Below are 24,259 nucleotides of genomic sequence, written 5' to 3'. Positions count from 1 at the left end.
GGTCTGACCCATTTTGAAGGTCATGTTACGGATGGTGGCATAGTAACACATCTCAGTGTCCCAATATCGTGATCATTGATATTGAGGAAGTGCATGAATGAAATGGTGATAGATGAGGAAGAATAGTGGGTTTTTAAAAAAAAGTATTTTTACAATAGTAGAAGAAAAAGAATAATGAACATCGAGGAGAATGACTGTTAGGTACTGAAGCAGATTATATGCGTTATTTTAATTAAGCATGCCTAATAGTACATACGGTTTCCTTTGAATAATAATTGCATTCTGATGAAGTGTGATTAGAAACTTTTTTTAGGAGTCCAATTCAATCAAATCCATTTATTTAAATGGGGAGTGATTAAACAGATGATATCGAGGTCTAAACTGAAAGCTGTGGTTGAAGCTTCCTATTGCAGATTTCTTTATTATCATGCTCCTCTGCTCACTATTGTCTAGTTTTATCAGAGCCACAAATTTCAGACTGAGTCCTGCAGATTCAGTGTAAGGACTAGCTTTACAGATCAAATAGAAACTTAGCAAGTACTTGGATGTCTTTGTATGCTCAATCCTGTGATTGGTCCTAATTTGGGAAGATTTTTGCTTCATGCCTGTATGTTGAATCATATGAGAAGATAACATACTGTTTGCTAGGCTGATCTGTATTTCTGTGGAGTGCTTGTGAACCTGGGTGATAAATTCATACTTGCACTGCTGCTGATTTTACCCGCCAGTTATTACTGTCTGACTTGTGAGGCTCATGGACTAGCAGGACCCAGAAGACTGTCTGGCAATTGTTAACCAAATTATCAATTATCTTACTGAATCTTATCTTGTGCTCTGGTTATCCTGTATTGTGAGTAAGAAAGGCTGGTTGTGCTAACATCCTGATTGGAGTCTTAAACACAGATACATAAGACAGGGAAAGGTGATTCGCTAACTGGTAGCAAAGACACTGAAGGCCTTTAGTAGCATGGAAGAGCTTGATGTCCCAGCTGTTGATCACAGCCCCCTGCATTTTCATGCCAGTACACAGGAGACTACACACTGATAATGTCTTGTTATTCTGAAATTACTTTTTTTTTTCTTTAAACTTTCCTTTATGGCTTAAACCAGAAAAAATACTTAACATTTCTTGTCCTACAGGGTGTGCACTCTTAGCCAACTGCATGTTTTATCCTTCAAATATCTGTATTGCACATGCAAATAAAGAAAAGAAAATAATAGAAAAAGCTGTACAGTTTTAGTTTAAGGTAGTAAAGACCTGTCCAAGATACAGTTTCTGTTCATGATCATTATCATCAGAGATCTTTGCCTCTCATGTGAGGAAATAAATTTTGCTTCACATTGTTTTGTATGTCTCTCTACCAGAATGATAACCAAGTCTATTTCCTCAGAACTGCCTGTAACCAGCTTCAGGCAGTTAACATGGCTGCTTTAAAAAGGATTTAGCACTGGTTTCCTCTCCTCCTGCTATACCTGAAGTGGGTCAGAAAATGAAAGCGTTTAAAAGATCACTTCCTCTGCAATGGTGGTATCTTGGTTTATGGGAATGCTATATGCTAATTATCCAGCTTTAAGGCAAAAGTTTTTGTATTTGTCACTCTCGAAGTCTGCAGATGGTAACCAGAGCAACCTGCCTTTAAAGTAGGAGATAAAAAAGAATTAAAGCCAGAACAAACTTTAAAATTCTCTTTTAAAAAAATCTAGCAATAGGGTTTGTAATGAAGTAAAGGTTTGTATTGTCATGTAGTGACCTCTTCATGCAGAGCTCGTGAAGCTTTTTGTTTAGAGCATGCTGTTTATCCTTTCTTGTACTCATACCCACCCACACTAGAGAAAATTCTGAGTGACTTGACAAGACACTTGAATCTATTGGCTCTTCTGCGAGTTAATTCGATACTTTCTTTCTACCTAGCTATCACTAGAGTTGAATTACATAAATGTGAAATTCACAATTAGAAAATCTACTCAAGATTACTGCTACTTACCTACATACTTCAAAGATACGTAGTTTCTGTTTATGTGCAGTAAAAATAAGAATAAAGAACTTGAGCAGCTCTCCCTTTCTAGCTACATTTCTATGATGCTAAGCTGCCCTCTTAAGGAGCTGTGCCTTACAGGTTACTTCAGGCTTCCTGTGTAAGCATTAACCCTATATGTTCTGCACAGACATAAAACTGCTCTACCTCAGTTCCAAACAAATCAAATTGAGTACATGTTCATTTACACAATGCCATGTAGAACATGTAGCAAATTGTGATACAAATAGAATTATTGATACTTCCGGGTAAGCAGCCCAAGGTACCATAATTTGGGCATATTCCATATATAACTTTCAGGATGCCTAATGCTGTCTGCCATGCTAATGCAATTAGTTACATGTTACTTGCTCTGCACAGGGCGCCTGCAAAGAGGGAGAACTCATGATTTGTTCACTGTCACTTCTGATCAGTATTTTCTATCCTGAGAGTAAATAAAACTCAATGGAGGTGCTGAAGTAAAGTTTTTAATATTTGTAGGATTTAAGATATGATTCACACTTTCCTTGGTCAGAGCAGCTACCTGTTATGAATTCCTAAGCCCTAGTTCACCAGGCTCACCTCTTTTCTCCAAGAGCCCTCTGCTGACCTAAAATACAGTACATTGAACTGAACGTCAAATATCCCAAAATATAATTTGACCTGAAGTGTAAATACATGTCCTGGTGCCAAGGTAGATTTCAGTAGGAACAAAAACACATATGGTAGTGCTGAACTGTTTAGAAATTCTGTTTTCAAAAGTCAACAGGTTTAGTGCAAAGCAAACATGTTTGTGACCAGATTTCTATTTCTTTGTCTAATCAAGTCAATGTGGCTCTTCAGAAAAATAGAATAATTAGTTGTTTTCTTATGCTCCTGCCTCTGACTTTTCTTGTGTGAGTCAGTTAACTCTTTTGTGAGGTAATGAATGTAAGAAAAACAACTATCTAGTCTGCTTATGCAAAACTATTTTCTACAGTAAATTGAGATCCAGGTATTAAAAATGCTTGTTAATTTATCCTGAGACTCATGATTACTGACATTCATCCAGTAATACTAGGTGCTGAAATTTATATTATTGCCAAGGAATCACAGATTTCATTTAAATAGACTTCATTTCTCATGCTTAATTAAAAAAAAAATAATAATCTGATAATGTGAAGGAAATCGGAGGGAGACAGCGGGAACCAGTGGAAAGCCATTCAGGAAATTTTGCCTGCATTATCAAAAATATTTCTTTAATTTTGCAGGGTGGAGAGGTGGAGGAATGCTGATTATTTTAACATTTGAGACTGCTAATGTTGTGGTTCTGAGAGGGAATCTCAATAAAGACAGATTTATTTTGTAATTACTGCATGGATAATGTGTGAAGGAAGAAGTGCCATGTTTATGTGAGTTTTCTCTAGTACTGCACAGGTATCAGTAGGGTGAAGTATTGTTAATATTAATAGAAAAAATTCTATAATACAAACCTGAAAATTCTAGAATGCAGGAAAGAGGAGAAAGTATCTTGCAGAGGTATATGGCTTGAAATACAAAGGAGTTACCACTGTGCAATTCAGGTTTCAAATAGTGTGTCTAATTCATTCCAGCAGGTAAAATTAGAGTACAGCACTAGTGAGAGCAGTGTTCACAAAAAGATAAACATGGCAGTTTACCTGATTTTCTAAGTTACAGTGTTTGTAACTCGGCATATGAAGAGATCTGAGATGTCTGTTTAGATTTTAGCACTCTTAACATAGCTAAAAATGTCCTAAAGGCTCAACACTTGGACCCACTGAGGTTTCCATAGCACACAGCCTAGATACAGTACACAGTTTCAAATCTCACTAGACAAAAATAAACCAAAAATCAAGACTGGTGTGTGAACATCTGTGTTAAAGAAACTGCCTGCATAGTATATGCTGATGTTTATTCTAGCAGATTGATCTCTATCAGACATAATATTTTCATATCTTCATATACCCTAAAAATGTTTTCATTAATCTTTTAAGTTTCTTATTGCATGACAGAATGGAAGATGAGTGTCCATGCGTGGCCTTTCTGTAAAACCAGATAGCGTTTCAGATGTGTACCTGCAAGAGATGCCCAAAAAGCAAGACTGAATCTGTGGAGCCTTTCACATTTTAGTGTCTTGAATGTTAAGTCTTCCCTTCCCCTTTCTATCCTGCTCTGTCACGGAGACTGGACTAGATGGTCTTTCAAGGTCCCTTCCAACCCATAAGGTTCTGTGATAAGCCAACTTGGAATATTCAGTTATTTTGAAATATCCAGTATAACTCTACAATTATTCTAATGTTTTATATTTATCTCTGAAGTAATTGAAAGTTCATTAAATAAATTATTGCAGAATACCTTTCCCAAAGCCAAGTGCAGTGAAAATGTTCTTTTTTTTTTCTTCTCAATTTAAATTATATAAGAAAAGCATTTCAGCATCAATTAACATTTGAACTATAATTTCTTTTTTAGAGTTTATAATTGTTCAAATGTTACATTAATTATTGTGTGTAGTGTGTGAGTATTATTATGTATAAATGTTATTTGATAAGTTGTCATTAGTGTTATTACCAGTTCAATATGGGAACACAATCAGTTACATTGCTTTAGCATTTCACTTTATGAGAAAATTGTTGTCTGTACTCTTTGCTAATTTATTCTTGCATTTAATAATTCAGTAGTCTGTCTGAACCATTTATAACAGGGAAAAGGGTGCAGAAGCTTGTCTTAATTTTCCATGTATATTCAGTGTTGCACTCAGGGGAAACAGTATATCCAAAAATAAGACCGTAAATAAGAAAACAGTAGCCTTTTCTGTCTGGCTGCATTATGTGGGTTTGATATATGCTTCTGCAGCGTTATTACTTTCTCTGTTCAAATCAATGCTCTGAGCTTTCCATTATGTGATTGATTTCTTCCAGATTAGCCTATGAAGTACATGATTTAATAAACACCGCTGGTACCTGTTCGCTAACACACAGAGGTCTGCAGGATTATAAATGGTGATACTATAAAGTTTCCAAAATGCTTCAGTCCGTTCTAAGATTTTGATAGTATAACTTCATTTGAACAGAAAAGAGAAAACAACTTTGGTCTTATGTAGCCAAAAGCAAAATAAAAATGCTTGGAAGAAATAGAAATAAGGCAAGAACTTATAAAAATTAAGCCAGATTTTGTAGAAGATAACGGTGAAAAGGAAAAGTGTTTACTAGCCTATTCTCCTTTTTAATGCCACTTTCCTGCCTAAGAAAAGAAGCATATTTTTCCATACTTCTGTGTTCCTAAACACTGCAGTAACAGAACAGCTCCTGAACAGTGTCAGTAGCACTGTATAGCTGTTCAAATTCCTCCCTAAAATATACCTATGAGTATGTATCTTGCATTATTGTTTATTGAAGGCTTTTTGCAGAAATGGAGTGTCAGGAAAGAATTCAAACCTCTTGTATGATACAGTACTATTGAGAATTGGATGGGTGTGGGTTCCACATAGAATGCCTCCTCTTTATTAAGATGTCATTTCATTGCCACAGTTGCCTTCCCATGGCAGCTTACAGGTTGCCAATATTTTTGGCAGCTGTATCTTGGAACAGTCCCTTGGAGGACAAGGAAGGCTTTTGCATGGAATTTGGACATTTAGAAACCAATTTTTCTAGTTGCTTATGGCTAGATTGTATGAACCTGGTTTGGATGCACCTTGTCTGGATTTCTGTTTTCTCAAACAATTTTTATTTTTGTATTTCCACAATACCATTCTGATATTTTGAAGAAAAATGTTTTCTAATGCTTTTCAGCCCAGAGACTTTAGTGTACTATCACTGATAAAATGTAATGGCCTTCAGGCATTAATGGCCCGTGCAGTTGGGAAGTTTGGATAAAAGTTTGCTGTGTAATATTTTAACAGAGATGTCCAAATACAGTATTTTCATCTTTCTTCAGATTCACTCTTCATTCTTTAGTTTTCCCAGTAATGACCTGACATATCAATATTCCTTTCTAATTCTTCCTCACTGTATATATGGCACATGTTTCTTCTTTCTTCATGCCTTTGGCAATTTTTGTATTCTCTAGAGATAAATCTCAATAGCTTCACAATACATCTCTGCTCCAATGTAGGCTGCAGCCTGATATGCAGCATGTTCCCTCAGTCTCTGTATCCAAATCAGTGTGTAGCTAGGTCAAAAATTTCTTGAATGCTTTCTTAAAAATGTTGAGTTTCTAGAAATCTTTCTCCAGGAAAAATCAATTTCTGCTATTACCTTGTATTCATTCAGCTTTCCTGGAAGATGGTTTTCCTTTTCAATTACTGTACTAACATTTTAAATATTATTTAGGACTGTTGTCTTTTCTTACTACTTTGTATTGTAGAATTAAAATGCTGCTTTCAGCACAGCAATGACTGTGTTGCTTTTGAAGGACAGATATTATTTTAACACCCCCAACACCTTGGAAAATATTGTACAATATGATTCTGTTCAGTCCACATTTTTATCAGCACAATCACCATTACCTGCAACCATCATTCCATTTTAGAGCACAGCCCTACAGCTATTTTTTCCCTTTTCACAATATCAAGATATGTGGAAGATGAATGAAAGTTCCTTGCATGTTTTTGTCAGTGTGTTTTTATAGCTCCCACGAATTGTGATGGACTTGGCAGCCTTGAGACTGAAATCTTCTGTTTAATCACAGGCAAGGTATAGTTCAACAAAAGGACAAATTTCTATACACAGCCCCTGTAGCATGTCTAAGCCGTGAGCTGGAGAGCCTGTCTTCTATAAGTGACAAAAAACACTCAGGCAAGTTAGTCCCTGGCCTCAACTCTGGATATGCTGAAAATAAACATTCATGCCATTGGCATGACAGGTGCTAATATTCAGTCTGGAGTGGACTGAGAGTTCCCTTTCACTCATTTGGGAATGTCCTCCCCTAAGTTAAGGACAGGATGTGGTGCTCTGCCCAGTTTGGACTTGTATGTCTGTGTGCATCTCATAGCTGTGCAAAAGGCATAGATTTTCAGGTCAGCCTGCGTTTAGGCATGGCTTAATCTGAAGCCCTTTACATCTATGATTTTTAGTTTTGTTTTGTTTTACTTGTTTTAACTCTCCAAATCCAGTAGCTAAAAGCAGATAACTAAGTAAACCAATAAACCTAATTCCTGTTTTTAGAATGTTGAGATGTTTTATTAGAAAACAAAGCCCTTCAGAAACTCCTGCAATATCCTAGGTCCACAGAAGAGCACTGCACAGATATCTTGTGTGTGGTCATAAATTGTAATGTCTTAACTTTTTTTTAATGTTGCATTGGAAAGACAATAGGTCATACTGGGTTTAACAAAGATTTTTTTCTGGGGTTTTATTAATTTTCCCTGAAAATCCAGTGTAATGAAAGTATATGCTATTCCAAAAGAAGTTATTTGACCTTTTTTGTGGGTTTCTTTTGTATTTTTCAGCTAACAGGACAAGTGACTTTGCAAATTGCCAATGAACCAGTTTTGCCGTTTAATGCCCTCGACGTCGCATTAGAAGTTCAGAACAGTCTTAAAGGTAATTCTTGTTAGAGGAATATTATTCTCCATGAATACAGAGGGGAAAAAAAAAAAAAAAAAAAAAAAAGATAATCTACTCCCTGATACAGATTTTCCATTTCCAGTTGAATGATAGCCAATTATTTTACTAGTTAAATGGTGTAATTATATGTTGTAAAATTAAGGACAGGTTTTGTTGCTAAATAAAGCCATAAAATGTTTATGTTACTATGATGTTACTATGTCAGTTAAGCAATTATTATTACTAAAATCTCATAAATACAGCCAAAGATGATAATCTCCATGACTGAACTTGATTTTAATTCCCTTCAAGGCTTTATTCAGTACAAGTAAGAGGGCTTCTAGTTCCATTGCTCTTCGGCTCCTTTTACCATCAACTTGTTTGGTTTTTCCACTAACTCACCATGTTGGCAGAGCATAATGACTGCTCCTTTTTCAGTTGTGGCAAAGCAAAATAATTTATCAACACATCATGTTCGAGTTGATTAAGCACTGAGACACTGGAAACTCGGTATTTGAAAATGATCTTGGTGTGTTTGGAGCGACGGGTTGGGGTTAGAGAGGTGGACAAAAAAATTCCTAGCAGAAAGAAAACAGAAGTGACTGGTCGCTTGGAAATTATGCAAGTTTAATCCTTTAGACTCTGGTTCTGGCACTGTTTACTAGATGTAGGATGAATGCTTTGATTTGCTTAGAAAACAAGTCTTATAAGGAGCAGCTGAGGGAACTGAGGTTGTTTAGTTTGAAGAAAAGGAGGCTGAGGGGAGGAGACCTGTGTTGAAGACAGAACCCAGTGAAGCCAACAGCCATTGGCCTGAGCTGTTAAGATCACACAGTTAAAGGCTGTAGTTGTGCATTCCCTTTGCTTCTGGGGGCTGGTTTTTTTTTAGTTTTTTCTCTAGTTGATAGAAAAACTATTGATGTTACAAGGAGCTATACTCATTGTGTTACTGAGATGTTCTCTGCTACTATCTAGCCTACAAAAGAACAATAACTCATCTTCTTATCAGTTATAAAAAGAATATCTGTCTTAGCTCTGTTCCTGAGGACTAGGGAGGGAGAGGATGTACAGATTCTGACAGTATCCAGTGTCACTCATCTATATAAGCTTTCTCCTTCAGTCTCATCTATCTTCCTTCTCCAATTCTGTCCTTTTCACTTACAGTTTCCTCATATCTTAGTATATTCAAATGAGATACATCTTTCATTCTAAGTGGCGAAAGTAGACTGGATGTGGAAAACTCATAGATGCCTAGTCCTTGGAGATTAAATCTTTTTATAATTCCTTGAGTGTGTACAAACGGAGATATTTCAGAAGCTGGTATTCTGATCCAAATTCAGTGAACTGAAAAGGAATGGTAAAAGGTGCATCTCTTATGAACCCCCATGAAATCTGAAAGACTGCTCCAAAGCATGCTCTTGTTAGGATCTCACAGTTGAAAACTGTGAAATAAGCAAAACCACGTTTTTATTTCCTCATTTCCAATTATGTCTCTGATACAGATTATCTGTAGTGTTCTAAGGTCATTTGAAGGTATTTTTTTTGTTGTTTATACATTTATGTAACTCAAGTTGATCTGTTAGATACAGATAAAAGCTGGATGGAGTTTTGAGCAGCCTCATCTAGTGGGAAGTGTCTCTGCCTATGCAGGTTGGATCTAGATGATCTTTAAGGTCCCTTCCAACCCAAACCTGTGCATGATTCTATGATTTTTTCATTACTGCAAGTCACTGGGCTCGCCTACACTCATGCAGACCTTTCAAAACCTGGTATCTGTTGCCCCAGCCTTGGATTGTGGCTGAGTAGCAGGAGGCACACATCCTAAGATTCCCTAGCTGTGGCTTTCATCAGCAGCTGCTGAAGCTGTTAAGCAAATCAGATAAGCTGTAAACTATCTCTAACAGGTACTGGCAGAGAAAGGCTTATGAAGACAAATTCAGTTAACCAGGGGTGAGATTTTCTGATTTTCCCTGTATAGAGAGGGCAAGAGTTGTGATTTAAAGCTCTTTGGCTGACGCAGCATCAGTTGTGTGTTGCTTCCTATCAGTTAGACCCTTTCTTCGCCCCAGAACGGATGTTTTACAGCTGTTACAGCAGCTGAAGTACTTGGGGTGATAATAGTGGGCAGTGCTATCAGAAGTTTAAAAATAATCTGTTTTATGATAAGTCATTTCCAGGAAAGTCTGCATGATTTTCCACAGCCCTGGTCAACCTATACCTTTCAAAATATCAGTCTAAACTCTGCATCCTTAAAAAAAAAAAAAAATCAATGCAGAAATATGTCTCTGTCATTTGCTTGATGGCTGCATACTCATTGCATAGGGCTTCCTGCCAGCCTCTAGCTTGGCATCATTTTACCTGCTTGACCATATTTTCCTGATCACTTAGGGTACTTTTCAGAGTTATTTTCTCCTTTTGTCTGTAATGTTCAGAAATTTTCCTTCCTTACTGTTCCCACCCATTATTCTTGACTGCTACAGAGGTAAAAGATGCAATAGTCAGTTATCTGTATATATGATAGAAATACTTTCTTTGCCATGAGACACTGACATCTTGTCTTCAGTATCTTTTCAGGGATATTATATATTAATACTGAAAAACCTTTCCTCAGCCTTTAAAAAACAAACAAACAAACAAACAAAAAAAAACGTAAAAAAGACATGTTCCGTGGATGTAGCATTTGGTAATGAAGGGAAAGGATGAGTGTCTATTTGGTATCAGTAGGCTGTACATGTTTCAGCAGCTCTGTATGAAGTCATTGATAGCTTCCTCTGTGTTGACATGCAGAATCAAATGTCACAACATCCCTTTATAATGACAGCCTCCTGGAAAAGAGCCTTCTTGTAGCAACACCAGATTAGTTTGCCTGGGCAATAGCAGTCATGGTAGCAAAATTGAAGCTTATGGCAACATATTGTATGCACTGAGGATGCCCGTGGATTTGTGTTTCTGCCTCTTTTTAGGGTACTTTTTACAAGATTTCCCATCCAGATTTTCCACTGTGAGGTCTGATCATCCAGTGTTGCACAGCATGGAAAATCTTCCTAGTGAATATAACAATACACCAGAGCTGATCCTGAATTCGTACGCTAATCAACACCTGAAGCAATTTCTTCTTTCTCTTACATGGAAGCACATGTTCCCTTGCATGGAAAGCCAACATCATGCCTGCAGCTCCAGATTTGTCTGTGTTCATTCTCCTGTAGGTGCAGGTATTCAAGTACATTAATAACAGAGGGCACAAACACGGTTTTAAAATGTTAAATCTCTAGCAGTATTTTTCAAAAGAGCAATCAGTAACACAAGGAAAGGCTATTGTATTCAATGTCTGTAAAAATAAGTGTTTATTTAGCGTAGCCTGTTTCTGAGTAAAATCCACTTACATTTAACAAATGTAATGAAATTCAACAGCATAATTCTCTGATCAAGAGTATACCTACTCTTGAGTCACTTCCTTGTACTTGCAATTTTATTTAAGAGCTTAACAGCTAGCTTAGATGATTAATCATGATTCATACCAAAGAGAAAAGGACAAAGAGTACAAAATATAATAATGTAGCATTGTTTTCTCTTGAGTGAAATAACACTTGCAAGTGTTTTTTTTCTTTTCTAGGTAGAAGCATCATGAGATTTTTAGGATGTTATTAGTTAACACATCCTTCTCTTCAAGAATTATTTGGCCTTCCACTCCCACCTTTGCAACAAACTAAAAAAAAATAATAAAAAAATCATAGTTTCCTTAACAGTGAAGTTCAGTGTGGAGTGGTAAAAAGTACTGATGCCCTTAAAGCTGTGTCCTTAGCTGCCTGTGATAACACTAGCCAGAGATGCTTCCAGATTTTTTTACTGAAGTATTGAAGCAGGGCCCTGGTGTTTGTTTTATAATGAGTGCTGGCTTAGAGTGTGATGTAAACAGTGCTTTTCACTCCTGACTGTGAAGGAAGGTGTAGCTGGCATGTGTGCTGTGGAGGAGTGAGAGCATTTATGGGATTTTTATGTTTTAAAGTGTGGTCTGGTTGGCTTCCTTTCCAAATGTAGAATAATGTATTCTCCCTTTGTCTCACTTTCCCTATTGAAAAGATTTAGTGGACACTTTCAGGTTTTTTATATAATATTCAGAAATAAAATTATAAATATTGTATATTACTTGGAATATGAAGTGCTTTGCTGAAACCAAAGGATTCTTTCTAGCAGGGTGAGTTTAAACTTACCCCTACTGACACAAGTCCCAGGGTGAGGAACGCACGGTGCCTGGATTATATGCCTGGCAATCACAAGTTCTTCAGCTGCACAGGATGTTTGCCTGAGATTTGGAAACTGAGGATGCTGATATTTTCCAAAATGTACTAAGTATATATGCTTGGAGAATATTTTTCTGAAAAATCAACCTGTCATAATCAGACTGGAAACTATGCCAGACTCAAGTCATAAAGTTAGCCATCCTGTACATCAAGGTACTGCAGTGCCTGTTATCCATCCTAATTAGGGAAAGGTGGATTGGTCAAGAACCACTGACAAAGCAGTCTTGTCCCAAACGAAGACAGAGAGAAAATGTCTTCTCTCACTTCTCTTTCCACAGAGAGTTTCAGATCATTGTTGAAATTTATCTTGCTAGCTTAGGAAATCTGACTTTCTCTCACACCAGTATCTATCTCTCCATGTATTTTGGATCATTTCATGTTTTGCTAGATTGGAATGCATTAGTCATCTGATGGGCTGGAGTGCATGGGAATCCATTAACTCCTTTCCCTTTGCTGAAATGTATCCAATAGCAAATCTGTTTTTCCATATGAGAGGGAGAATATGTCATATTCAGGAGTTTCCTTCAATTTCTCAGTTGCACCTATTAGCTTTTCCATTCCTGTTGTTTGCTCACCTTTCAGACTCCATCCATAAATAGTTTGAGCAATCTGTTGATGTTCTTATTTTACTGTTTTTGATCTCTTTATGTTAGACAAGGAACTTTAGTGTTCATTTAACTTGTGTCTTGAACCTCTTTGTTGGATCAAACATCACAATTACGTTTGTACATTCAGCTTCTAAAGCTGAATAGTTTGCTTTGTTTAACTTGTCATTTGAAGGATGTGTGGATAGCTGATTTTCTTGTCCTTGGTAGGGAAAGTGAATCTTGGCCTTGGAGGTCATTTCTGCATCCTGGAAGTTTTGTTTTTGCTGACTGATGTTACTTATGACTTTATATCAGGTTCAGACTCCGCTTTCTTTTTCCATGTGCTTGTAAAAATCAGCCCAGTCCATACAAACACTGGGGTAAGAGGCCATGCTCTTCACCTGCACTGCAGGTGGGAAGACTGCCCTGTCACTGTGCTCCAATTCATGTAGCACCTTCTTCTTTCTGGACTACTGACAGACAAATAATAAGTGTGGTGTGCTCCAAGGTGATGTGGGCTTTTATTTTTTTGGTGTCTCTGTAGGATTACAAAAAACTAACAGTTAACACTCCAAGTTTAAAAAGTTTTAAAAATATCAACTGGATTAGAATATTTATTTGGATATTATTAAAGTGTTAGTTGTCTCATTGGCATATGATTTAAGTGATTAAGAGGAACAATTTTCACATTCCTTCTGTTTACCTCTAGGATTCTAAAATGTTGAACAAAATTCAATTAAACTCTACATCTTATGATTTTCTATACAGCAGTTATTGTGAAATCCAAGCACAAGCTTTCAAACTTGGGAATGGTACCATCAAATGGCATTGAATAAATTCTGTCTGAGAAGGAAACCATATTGTTACTGATTTATAGCCATTGCTTTTTGCATGCCTGTTTTTGCAATGGTCCATTTCAAGCTGTACCCCAAAATCATTCCTCATAGCTTATTAGATCTTAAGACATCACAGCCCAAATTGATCTTCTTTGGAAAATAGATCAGAGCTAATGCACAATGATTTTGATCCATTACATAATTTTTGCAAGGGAAAAGAGGCTCAGGATTTAATTGGACTATTAATTTTGATTTGTAAGCAGGAGTAGTAAGTGATGGTCTCTGAATCACTGGCAACTGTCTTGCTCTTACTTCCTAGGTGATGAAGTAGACGTTCCTCAGCTGCTTGCAGTGGCCTCACGCCTGAGGGACACTGCGGAATTGTTCGAGTCCGATGAGATGCGCCCAGCTAATGACCCGAAGGAGCGAGCTCCTCTCAGAGTCAGGATGCTCAATGATGTGCTACAAAGCTTGGAGAAAAGCTTCCTGGTTCATCGAGCTCCACCAGGACTTTACAGGTATGGCCTTCAACTCATTTTTCATTTGAGCCTAAATGGTGATTTCGCGTTGCTTGGTTTTCAGTACTGTCATGCCCCTTTGAAAAAAAACCTCAGTGACTATCCAAGATTAAAGCTATTTTTTCCTATTTCATCCTTTCTGCAGAAAACATGAATTCATTACAGTACAAGAGATCATTAGAATGCAGCACTGTAGTGTTTCTGTCATGACATCACTGCTAACAAGATGTACAGTGTGATGGCAACTAAGGCAGCGTGACAGATGCTTGTGTTAGACGGTTCAGTAAGCTTTCAGAAGAAAATATTTTGAAGTCTAATACTGCTTGACAAACTCCACCTATATTTTATTTAAAACTTTTTACAGTTCATTGAAGATTCAGAACTGTACAAGATATTGTGTCACATTATTTAACATCGTTATATAGTGGTGTTCTTGGTGCCTTTCAATCAGTCAAATGCAGTACAGTGTAGTTAATGAGGGAACCTTAGTCAGTCATAACATCTTGGCTCTGCTTAGAATTATTCTCTAGCATGTATTCAGCTGCACTGCCAAGGTTGATTTGAAGATTTGAAGATTCCATCTTTCTCTTTCTAAGAAAGAGGTCTACAAGTCTGTGTCTCTCACCATAGATTTTTCTAGGTTACAGGTACGAGTAGCTTAAGAAAAGTTTGAAAAGCAAGAATTGGCCAGGCCTACCCTGAATAATGCCTAGCCCTCTGTCTGTCCAGGAGAAGTAATAAAGTGTTTGTATGTGCTTCTGTACAAACTGTCTGAAGGTCTGTATTGCCTGTCAATGTAGTGTTTCATAGCTTGACCCCAACAGTAGGTTTTGAATGCTAATGGGCTGTAGAGTGAGGGCATATGTGGGCTGCTTGACTTCACCAGGCCTACTGGGGTTATTTTGAAGGACTCTGGCTGAAGATAACCAATAGCTCACCATACTTCCCCAATAGCTCCATGCTGCCCTTTAGGAGGCTTCCCCAAGTAAAGCTGTCCCTAAAGCCATTCCAGGTTATACTTTAGGGGAAACTGGTTGGCATACTTAGAAAAGAGAGTTCAGAAGTGAACATACATGCACAGGAGACAGACAGGGGCCAGAACACAGAAATTGATGAAGCATCTGTGTTGCTTAGGAATATAATGTACTTACAGCCAGAAGTAACTTAAGCAATAAAACAGTACTTCATTGCAGTCAGTGGGAAAAATTGTCAAATGTCTTGTGCAAGTAATTGTTTTGAGTGGGCACAAAATAGGCAGATGATGAAGCAGGCTTTGGAAGAAAAGCAGAAAGCTACAGGATCAGGAGAAGGAGAATCTTTTAAGCATTAAGAATAGCATAAAACAAGCGCAGTCCTTGTAACAGAATAAAAGTTAAAAGGAGTAGTTGTGGTGAACTCAAGCATGTCAGTGAATAAAATCCCTATAGCTATAATAAAGAAAATATAATAGTAATATTTGGGAAGGAACTAATTTACTTCCTTCCCACTGTGATTGGATTTGTAATATGAAGAAATTAACCAAAATGTGATTAAATAAAGGCTAACATTCCAGGTTTAGCACTCCCATCTCTCTTGAACTGGTATGGTGTTGCAAAGAACCCATAAAACTGCTTAATATCATGTAATGTGTTTGTGTTGCACTGCAACAGCACATTGTTGAATCCGGCCCAGTTCTTTATTTGTAAAAATAAATTCTACCACATTTAGGATTCCAGTAAGAGGGTTTTTTAAGGTCTTCTAATATTTAAATTTTTGCAGTGCTTGCATTATTAAGTTAATTATTCATCAAGATGTAATTGCTAGATGTGCAGGTATAATGTGAATTAAATTTTTCACCTTCTGGCTCTTAGCAGTACTTTGGTGCAGAGTAGGGTGTTCACACTGGCAAAATAGATAGTGTGGAAGTGAACATTTTGTAATCTTTCCCCTCCTGACATTTGATACAAGATTTAACAGTAAATGGTAATGTTACTTTAGAGTTTGTGGTTCTTAGCAGAATGCTCTGCCTCAGAGGGGGAAGAGAAGACTCAATATTTGCCCTATTCGGTGTGCTCTTTAGTGAAAAAAACTACCAGATATGCTAGAAGGTCACATTGTGCTTTGGTGTGGGAAAACACTCTGAACCAACTGAACCCAGAGAGAGAGACACATAGAAGACTGATAAAGTGTTCTTTTGAGATAAGAACATTGCTAAGCTAGAAGGATCCCTGAGCAAGGTTTGCCTTAGCAACAAATGACTGCCAGTCAGTCACTCTAGTCCTGTTCTTGGTCAGGCAGGATTCTTACACACTTCCCCCAAGAGGTGTGTTTGATTGTTCCCCCCTTGAGCAGGGACACCCCTCAAATGGTTACTCCTCAGAGACAGAGAAAGGGAGCTACCAGGGTCATCAGGTAGGGTAAGTAACTTCAATCCCTGTTCAATCATTAAGCCAGCTTTAAAATATTGCTTTAATAAATGCCAATTTAATAGTAAATGCCAATTAATAAGTAGTTGCTATAGCACTTACATTGTGTAGTAGGTACTCTGATTTATGTCCTTTAGCCCAATCACATTATTACCATTTATAATAGAGTTTTGCCTTGTGCATACAGTCCAGCCTGCCACCCTTAAACCTGTACAGGATAGTGGGAAAACTTTGGATTTTACTTTACTCTGACCTATTTTACCTGGCATCATCTGAAGTATATAACAGTAACATACACCCTGTGTATCCTCATTTAGATACTCATTTTAAAATTATGTATTCTTTGTACTGTGCCAAGGTGTGTAACTGTGGTCTGGATTTACCTTTGCTGCAAACAAAATCAAGGACAGTGATAAGTTTCTGATTTCCTACCATTACAAATGTGCAATGCAGTTTCTTTTAAAATAAAGCATCTAATAATATGTCTTTATTTGGGTAATATTTCACTTTTTTGGGATTGAAAGTCCTTCTACTAATTGCTGCAGTTAGGAATCTGTTTTGTGCTCTGTGTATCACAGAAGCACTAGAAGTACTTGAAAAAAGCTGATGCACTTTTAAATATTTTTTTTTGCTTGTATAAATTTAAGCTTTTCTTTTTGTAATTTGGTAAAGAAACAAACAAAAAAAAATTCATTCTCACAGCCAGGTCTTTGTATGCCATGTTTCATTCCAGTCTGAAGATTGATCAGCAAGTTATAAACCCCTGAAATAGTGGTTTATAATGGAAATGCTGGCAGCCCTTTAACTATAGTGGCACAGGCAGTGCAGCAATAAATACTGTGCTTCATCTGTAAACAGAAATTTAGGATGCAGTTTGCAGCCTTGACCTTCAGGCTCCAACTGTGTTTAGATCATTAAGATTCCATAAATACTGTAATTTACAGCCTTCTGAAGGAAGAATTTGTGTGCACAGTAAAGCACATATTCTTCATGAAAAAATGATTGCTTCCTGTATGCCCATTTGGACTCATAGTCCCAACCTCAATCAGAGTACCTGACAAATTTGCTGAAGTTCAGGCATAATTTTTAGGCTTGTGTTTGCCTTAATTCACAGCTCTCTGGATCTGTACTGTGTTTTCTCTTCTAGAACTTAAAAAGAAAGGTAGATTTTTTGCTTTATTGCAGGAGGAGGGTTACAACCTACTTGTGCACGTTCTCTTAGTGGAACTACTGCATCTTTTCTGTCTTTTTTTGTATGTTTTGTACCCTCATTACCACAGCTGTAGTCTCTTGCTGTATATATGTTCTTAAAAACATATATGGCCTTCCCACAAACTATAATAGATTGTGCACTCTGAATTTGCCATAATGAAATGAAAGAACAATCAAAATATGCTTTTAGCACCATTTATTTGTGTTTTGTGGATAAACTGCAACAGGTTCTCAGGTGTCAAAAGGCAAAAAAAAAAATCAAAGTATTCCAAGGATGGTTTTATGTTCCTCCCAGGAAAGTGGGAAGGCAAAAAGCAGTTTTATGAGACAGGTGAACAGTGGCAGCTATGCACTGTCAGAAGATCCGAGATGATGTACAGTGCTTGCCAAATCTTTAGTTAGTGCTTACTAATCAGGTCACACCTGATTAGAAAATAATTTATAAGAATATAATTACAATTCTTAACTGTCAGGTTATTTTTTTCTAATTGTAAAACCAGAGACAAACCTGTTAGTTAATGGCATGACAAGCAATTACGTTAATTTAGCTGGATTGGTACAAACTAAGAAATATTTCCACTTAAATAATTGGAATTACTAGATTCTGATAGCACTAGTATAGCTACCTCTAGCTTTAAAACAATGCAATTACATGTTTGGCACACTAATTTCATTTTACGTTCGTAATGTGAGTCAGATTCATACATCCAAGTCACTTGCAGAATCTAGAGTAACAACCTTAGTATAAAGTGGACTGAAAGTATTTCATTCATTGTATTCCTTTTAAACTTGTGTGCCCAACTGTCACATGGGGCTATAGCATAGGTGGGAGGACAAAAGGAACTTCTCTCTTGAGCAGCTACAAGAAGCCAGACATAATTAAGATCACTTCCTATTCTCTCAGATGGTGCAGATACTCAGAATGGGATTTCAGGGCCTAGGAAGAAGATAGTAATGAATCTGCTCATGCAGTGGATCACCATGATGTAGTATCGAAATTAAGCTGTAACTCTGAATAACACAAGAAGCTTTCCCCAGGATACTTTTTGCCACCGAGTCCAGCTCCTCAGAACAGACATAGTTAGAGAGGTGTAGGAACTGTTTAATTTGTGATGAACCTGTAGGAACAATATTGTAAAAGAATGAGCATTCTCTGTGCACAGGGCAACTTTGGGAAGAGTTCTGACCTTGTCCTCCCAGCCCCTCTGGGGGTGCTTGAACAGTGTTGTGGTGCTTTGTTCTCTAGGCCTGATAGTTACAGTTTCATCCGCTGGGATATTGACTCTAACATTCATCCGCGTGTGGAGCAGCACGTTTATCCTAGCACACATCAGTAGCAATTACTAGTTTGATAATGCTCTTACAAATTCCTGCTATGGTTATTATCTTTCTCGTGACTGATAATCATGGTAAATTATGCCCTTTCTTAATACTGAGTAGATCCAATAAAGGAAGTGTAACTCGTACTCAAAGCACCTGATCCATCTGAGTGGCAATTCGAGTGTTTTTTCCTTTGGAATCACCAGTACATGTAATGACCATGAAGTAATGACTGTATTTGTTGTCTTGTAAATTTTTACTATTTAAAGAGCATTTGCTGCATAAATACTACTGAATTAGCCATCTGCAGAGATGTAATTATGGTTGACTTTAAAGCTTATTTAAACAGGGAACATGAAAATCTTTTCATTACACCTGCAAGAGCAGAAAGCCACTATAATTAGGGATTATGTCATGGCTGGAAACCAACTTTCTCACTTCCCTGAAATGAATGGTAAACCTGGGTGTACGTACATGAATTTATTTTTTCCTGTATGCATTTCTCATTAATTTTCTGCTGTCCTTTTAATTTAATTGATTTGTACACTTACAGAATTCTGTCTGTAGTATGCATAACCCGTTATGGTTTTGGCAGTCAATATTATCATGTATATTGTAATTTAACACAGCATTGGTGGCCCTGAAGGCAAGACTTTATCCAGGATGTACAATTCCTCATGCTTTCCATGAATGCACATGGTCCTGAGCTTGCAAAGATTAATTTTTTTATCCCTAGTTAACTCTTATGATAATGATACATCGTGTTTTGGCTATAATGACAATGGTCTCCCATCTCATGGCATGGAGTTCTTGAGATGATAAACCTAGTCAGGATCAGAAGTGGAGATCAAGGTCAAGCCAGTTTACTGCATCAAACACTGGACACTGCTTGCTGCTTTGTTTAGAAATGATTCCTTCTTAGGAGTCAGATGGTTTGCATAATTTCAAAATAGAAATCCCTATAAAACCTTCAGCTGTGAGACATTTGGAAATAATTTTATTAACTCACTTCCCTCAAGTCCTTCAATATAGTAACACATCTGCTTTGAATTTGAGTATTTCAGATTGAGACATCCTTGAAAGAAAAATAATTTCCTCCAAATTATTCAGCATAAGCATATGTTTCTTCCATTTGGAAAGCAAGTGTAACATAAATCAGAGAACAACATGCCTACATTTGTTACCAGCAGCTATATTATTTGAAATTTAGTAAAGGATATTTCATGCCGGTTGATGTCAGCAAATAATGTTTTACGATAACTATATTAATTTTGTTTAATGAATCGTTACTCGTAAGTATATATGCAAGTCCTTGTTCTAAGAAATTACAGAAAAAATATTGCAGGATTGTCAAGGAATTTTTGCTTTTCTGTGGAGAACATATTGTTCTCCCATCAGCTGCACACAGGATTTGAGAGCTCTATGGCAAAAAGTCTGATATTGTGTTTTGTGGCTTCTTCTGGAATTTCTAGATAAAGCCACTTAATTAATTTATATAAAACCCAAGAGAAAATGATGCCTAATTAATTAGAGGACTGCTCTTTAGCAGTGATAATCGCAACTTCAGAAAAACAGATGCATCCTATTTTTTTTTCATTCCTCTTCTGTTCTGTGAAATCCTTCTGTGCTCATTTCTGTACAACTGAGTCCTCTTACTTACTGATCCTGTTTACTCCAAAGCAAGAAAGAAATAAGTTTCCTAAACTTAGCAAATTTTCAACAGGGACAGATATTTGTGAATGCAAGGTAATGTTGATGTTCAGCCCTTGAAAACATATATTTTTTTGAAGCTTGATGTTAGATTAACATTCAGTTAGCTTTATGTTATGTCAGTCTTTTCTACCAATAGTAATTAATCAGCTATTAATAATATCTTGTAACCAGCTGTCTTTCCAGTTTGTCTTCTCTTGTCCCTTTGTTTATTTGGCAGTCAAGCAAGCCAAGCCTTTTTTAGCAAGTTCTATTCTAAATTGGCCTCTTAGAAATTAATTCAGATTTGTAATAACTACCTCCTTGTAGTCCCATGTCCCAAAAGGATTTTGTTAAATGCAGACTTACCATAACCTCCGTTTGCCATAACTGACTCTATTAGAGGTGTCTTAACTCCTGTCTCTAACGCAAGATAAATTTAAATCAGGCAAGAACAAAATTTACCTGGTTTGCCACTGTCACAACAATGCCTTTGAAATGCCTTTAATTTGGTTAGACTTTAATTAGGTTTGATGTTCAGATTACCTGTAGCTCATCAACTGCTAACACCATGCAAATACATATCTTGCTGGCAGATTTTCACCTTTGCATGTACATGATTAAAATCTATCTCTTCCTGTAATATGTGCCAGTGGAACAACTTGCAGTCCTATAAATGAGAGCACTCAATGAAGGCAGTGGATGTTTCTTAAAAAAGGAAAGGATGTCTAGCAAGCGGAATTGAGGAACGACACATGACAAATAAAGGATCCTTAAATACAATGTGCTGAGTTTGTGGGGACTTAGGATAGTGAAGGAATAGACTGGTGTTTACAGCTAAGTCGCCCTAAAAGGTTGGCTGTCATATCCCCATCTTCCCTAGTCACCTGCACTGGCCCTAGAGCCAGTGACTTCCACTGTTCAGTCAAGCAAGAACATATCATTATAGAAAAAAGTTTTTCCTCCAGATCAGCTATAATGACATGTAATTGCAGATCATCACTGCATACATTTTGTCCTGATACAAGTAAGTCTTATATGGCTTGGAGCTTTAATTTTATAATTATAAAACTGCTGCTACAATAGCACTGTGAAATAAAATAAGTAGGACAAAATAACTGCATGTGGGTGTCAAAAAAAAAAAAAGTGAAGGCACCTAGAGGAAGAAGAGAAGGTTTTTGTACCTTCAGCATGACATTTTCTGAGTTACAAACCAGCGTACATAAACAAGTACAAATCAGCTCATGCAGTTTCTAGAGAGGAAGAATTTGTAACAATATAAAACAATGCAATAAATAAACACCGGTGGAACTGGAAGTCCCAACTTGTATATATTATTATTAGAATGCATGTATTGATTTGCCAAGTTAATAACAATTTATATTTTACAAACATGAACAAAACCAAACTACTAGATATAAGAAAAGTGCCTTCAAAACTGAACATTATCAAGAGAAAAGGAGATGCAGAGAATGCTTTTCCTGGTGCATTTTTTTTCTTGGAGAGTACTAGAAAAAATAATTCAGGGAAATATAAAATTGGATTGGTGAGGAAGCTGAAGCTCTAGTCATAGCACATTGTGTTATAACTGAAATAGTCTGCCCATAGTATTTTTCTGTAAACAATTCTAATGTGATTCTGCAAAGAAAACCTGCACTCCTTTCACGTGGGACTGTATACTTACCATCAAGTCCTAATGATTTAATAATTATTTTTCAAAATCTGAAACATAAGCTGTTAGGTAGGATTTGTAAGGCTATTTGTAAGCATCTGAACAATTAATCTTGTGTTGTATGTTGACTAGACACAAACTTTTCTAGTTTGCTAAAAAAAACTTTTTCATGACAAGAACAATGTAGTAGTCTAGTTGTCTAGTTTTATCTTGTATTGTTCTGTTATTCTAATATAATCTCAAAAATAGCTTGAAGTTTTGTCAAAGTCAATCTATTTTTAGTGTGGTCTGTCATTCAAGAATTTGTCAAATTCATTTTGGTCTGGTGGAGGGGACATTGCATCTTATTTGTGATAATGTAAAACAGCATTTAACTCCAATGGCAATATTTCAGTCAATAATGCTTCTGTGTTCCTAGGCCTGCAAGGGGATAAAAGTTACAGAATAGGTTCTTTCAGAATTCATTCTTATTGTTTCTTTGCTTTCATTTACTAAGGCTTATTCTTTTGTTTGGAGCAGTTTTACCTCTTTCAGTGGTACTGCTTGAAGTTACTAATTAGATTTCCTACTTCAGGTTACGCTCCTCAGGTCACTGTGATGTGTCATTGAAACAAGCCCGTTAAAATGAATGGCATGTGTTGTAATTTCATTAATGTCACCAATAACACATTACACTGTTCTGTTTTGTGTGAGTTGGGCTGACTGCGTGAATTATAAGATCAAAGTAGTGAAAGGTGAAGGGATGTTCTTAAGCACTTAGGCCAGGGGTTGCAGTAGTTGTTTTAGAGGTGCAGGGTACAAAACCAATTTGTATTAAGGAATGTTTCAGTAATTTAACTTCACAGTATAAATTAAAGTCTCTTGGTGTCATTATGCATATTGTGGTCATGTATGGTTATCTAGTGCCAATGAAATGGTGGGGCGGGCATTATTTTTCAGTCCATGTGTAATCTTTAATGAGAACACTTTCCTGATTTGTAAAGGCTTGGAAGTAATAAACTGGACTAGCCATTTTTAAAATATTTTTTTTCATTTGATGAATCTTGGGCAGAGAGAAGAAGTAAAATTGTAAACATTTACTCCCATGAACATGCACAAAAAAATTAAATTATCTTATGCAGCAAAGAACTGGCATGGCTTGCCAAGGAAATGTAAGTAATTGGAAAATATAATATCCTGGTGAGAAATCCTAGCAGAAAATCTGAAAAAAAACCCCAGTTGCTGTATAATGTTACTTATTATAATTTGCATACATAGAAACAGAAATTAGTTCTGTCATACTGTGTTATCAGCTATGCCAAAGTCATATTACTATTGCAAAAGTTAAGATACTCTTTTAAATTATGAAAGCAGACTGCTTTATGTCTTTCATCAAACAACTAAGCTTTTCTCATTAGACACTGGTTTGTACTGTAGGCAGGTGGGATGGGCTAGGAATAGTTGTCTTTTGCCATGGATCAGCTCCCTTTGGATTTAATGTGGAATCACCTGTGTTTCCAAAGTCATAGCAGTACAGTTAAACCTATATTAACATCCTTGTATGTCAAGGCAAACCGTCTTTTAGCCTGTGTGCTAGTTTAGAGCATACTTGAAGATGGGGTAGGAGAAGATTCACCACAGACATTTTCTAAGCAATCCCCAAGTGTTCCAGTCTTCAGGTCATGCTGTCTTTAGACCCTGTTTTGTAGCAGCCTAAGTTATTGTTAACTCTGCTGATGGGTATTGCCTTATGACATTTTTATAAGTTGCAGTTGCCCTCACTAAAGGAATAGGGGGATCCTAACAGAGATCAAGATGCCAGTGTTGTAGGCATTTGGAGCAGAATTCTAACTTGTTCAGATTCTCCCAACCACCAGCAACCAGATAGGACTGTTACATGCCTCCCAAGAGTAGAAGGTAATGTGATTATCTCTAACATTGCCCCTGCTATTCCAGGACTTTGAAGGGTTGTGGACAGGCTTCTATCTCCCTGTGAACTATGAGAACTATAGAGGGGTGTTCTTCAAAAGCCTGGTTCTGCTCACACAGATCTCAGCAGGAGTCCCTGAGTTGATTTCAGAAGGAGCAAAATCAATCCTTGCTTTGAAAACTACAGTATTTTCCATAGCACAGCAGCCTATCCTTAAAAACAAACCCATCAAGAATGCATCTGGTTCTCAAC

General features: G+C 36.9%; 1 protein-coding gene and 1 long non-coding RNA gene across 6 annotated transcripts in view; one reads left to right on the top strand and one right to left on the bottom strand.

Moving 5' to 3' along the window:
• The window catches only part of LOC127387726 (uncharacterized), an 87,406-nt gene that overhangs the window by 4,825 nt on the left and 58,322 nt on the right, over positions 1-24,259 (bottom strand). The window lies entirely within an intron of this gene.
• Positions 1-24,259, top strand: part of NAALADL2 (N-acetylated alpha-linked acidic dipeptidase like 2) — a 384,820-nt gene that overhangs the window by 351,450 nt on the left and 9,111 nt on the right. For all 4 annotated transcript variants that reach the window (XM_051626469.1, XM_051626471.1, XM_051626470.1 and 1 more), the window contains 2 exons: positions 7,462-7,555; positions 13,602-13,800. In XM_051626469.1, the coding sequence (XP_051482429.1) occupies positions 7,462-7,555; positions 13,602-13,800 (293 nt within the window). The remainder of the gene's footprint in view (positions 1-7,461; positions 7,556-13,601; positions 13,801-24,259) is intronic.

This window comes from Apus apus, chromosome 8 (assembly GCF_020740795.1).
Source record: "Apus apus isolate bApuApu2 chromosome 8, bApuApu2.pri.cur, whole genome shotgun sequence".
Lineage (NCBI taxonomy): Eukaryota > Metazoa > Chordata > Aves > Apodiformes > Apodidae > Apus > Apus apus.
The sequence above is the reverse complement of the archived record's forward strand: the minus strand, read 5'-3'. Positions and strand labels throughout refer to the sequence as shown.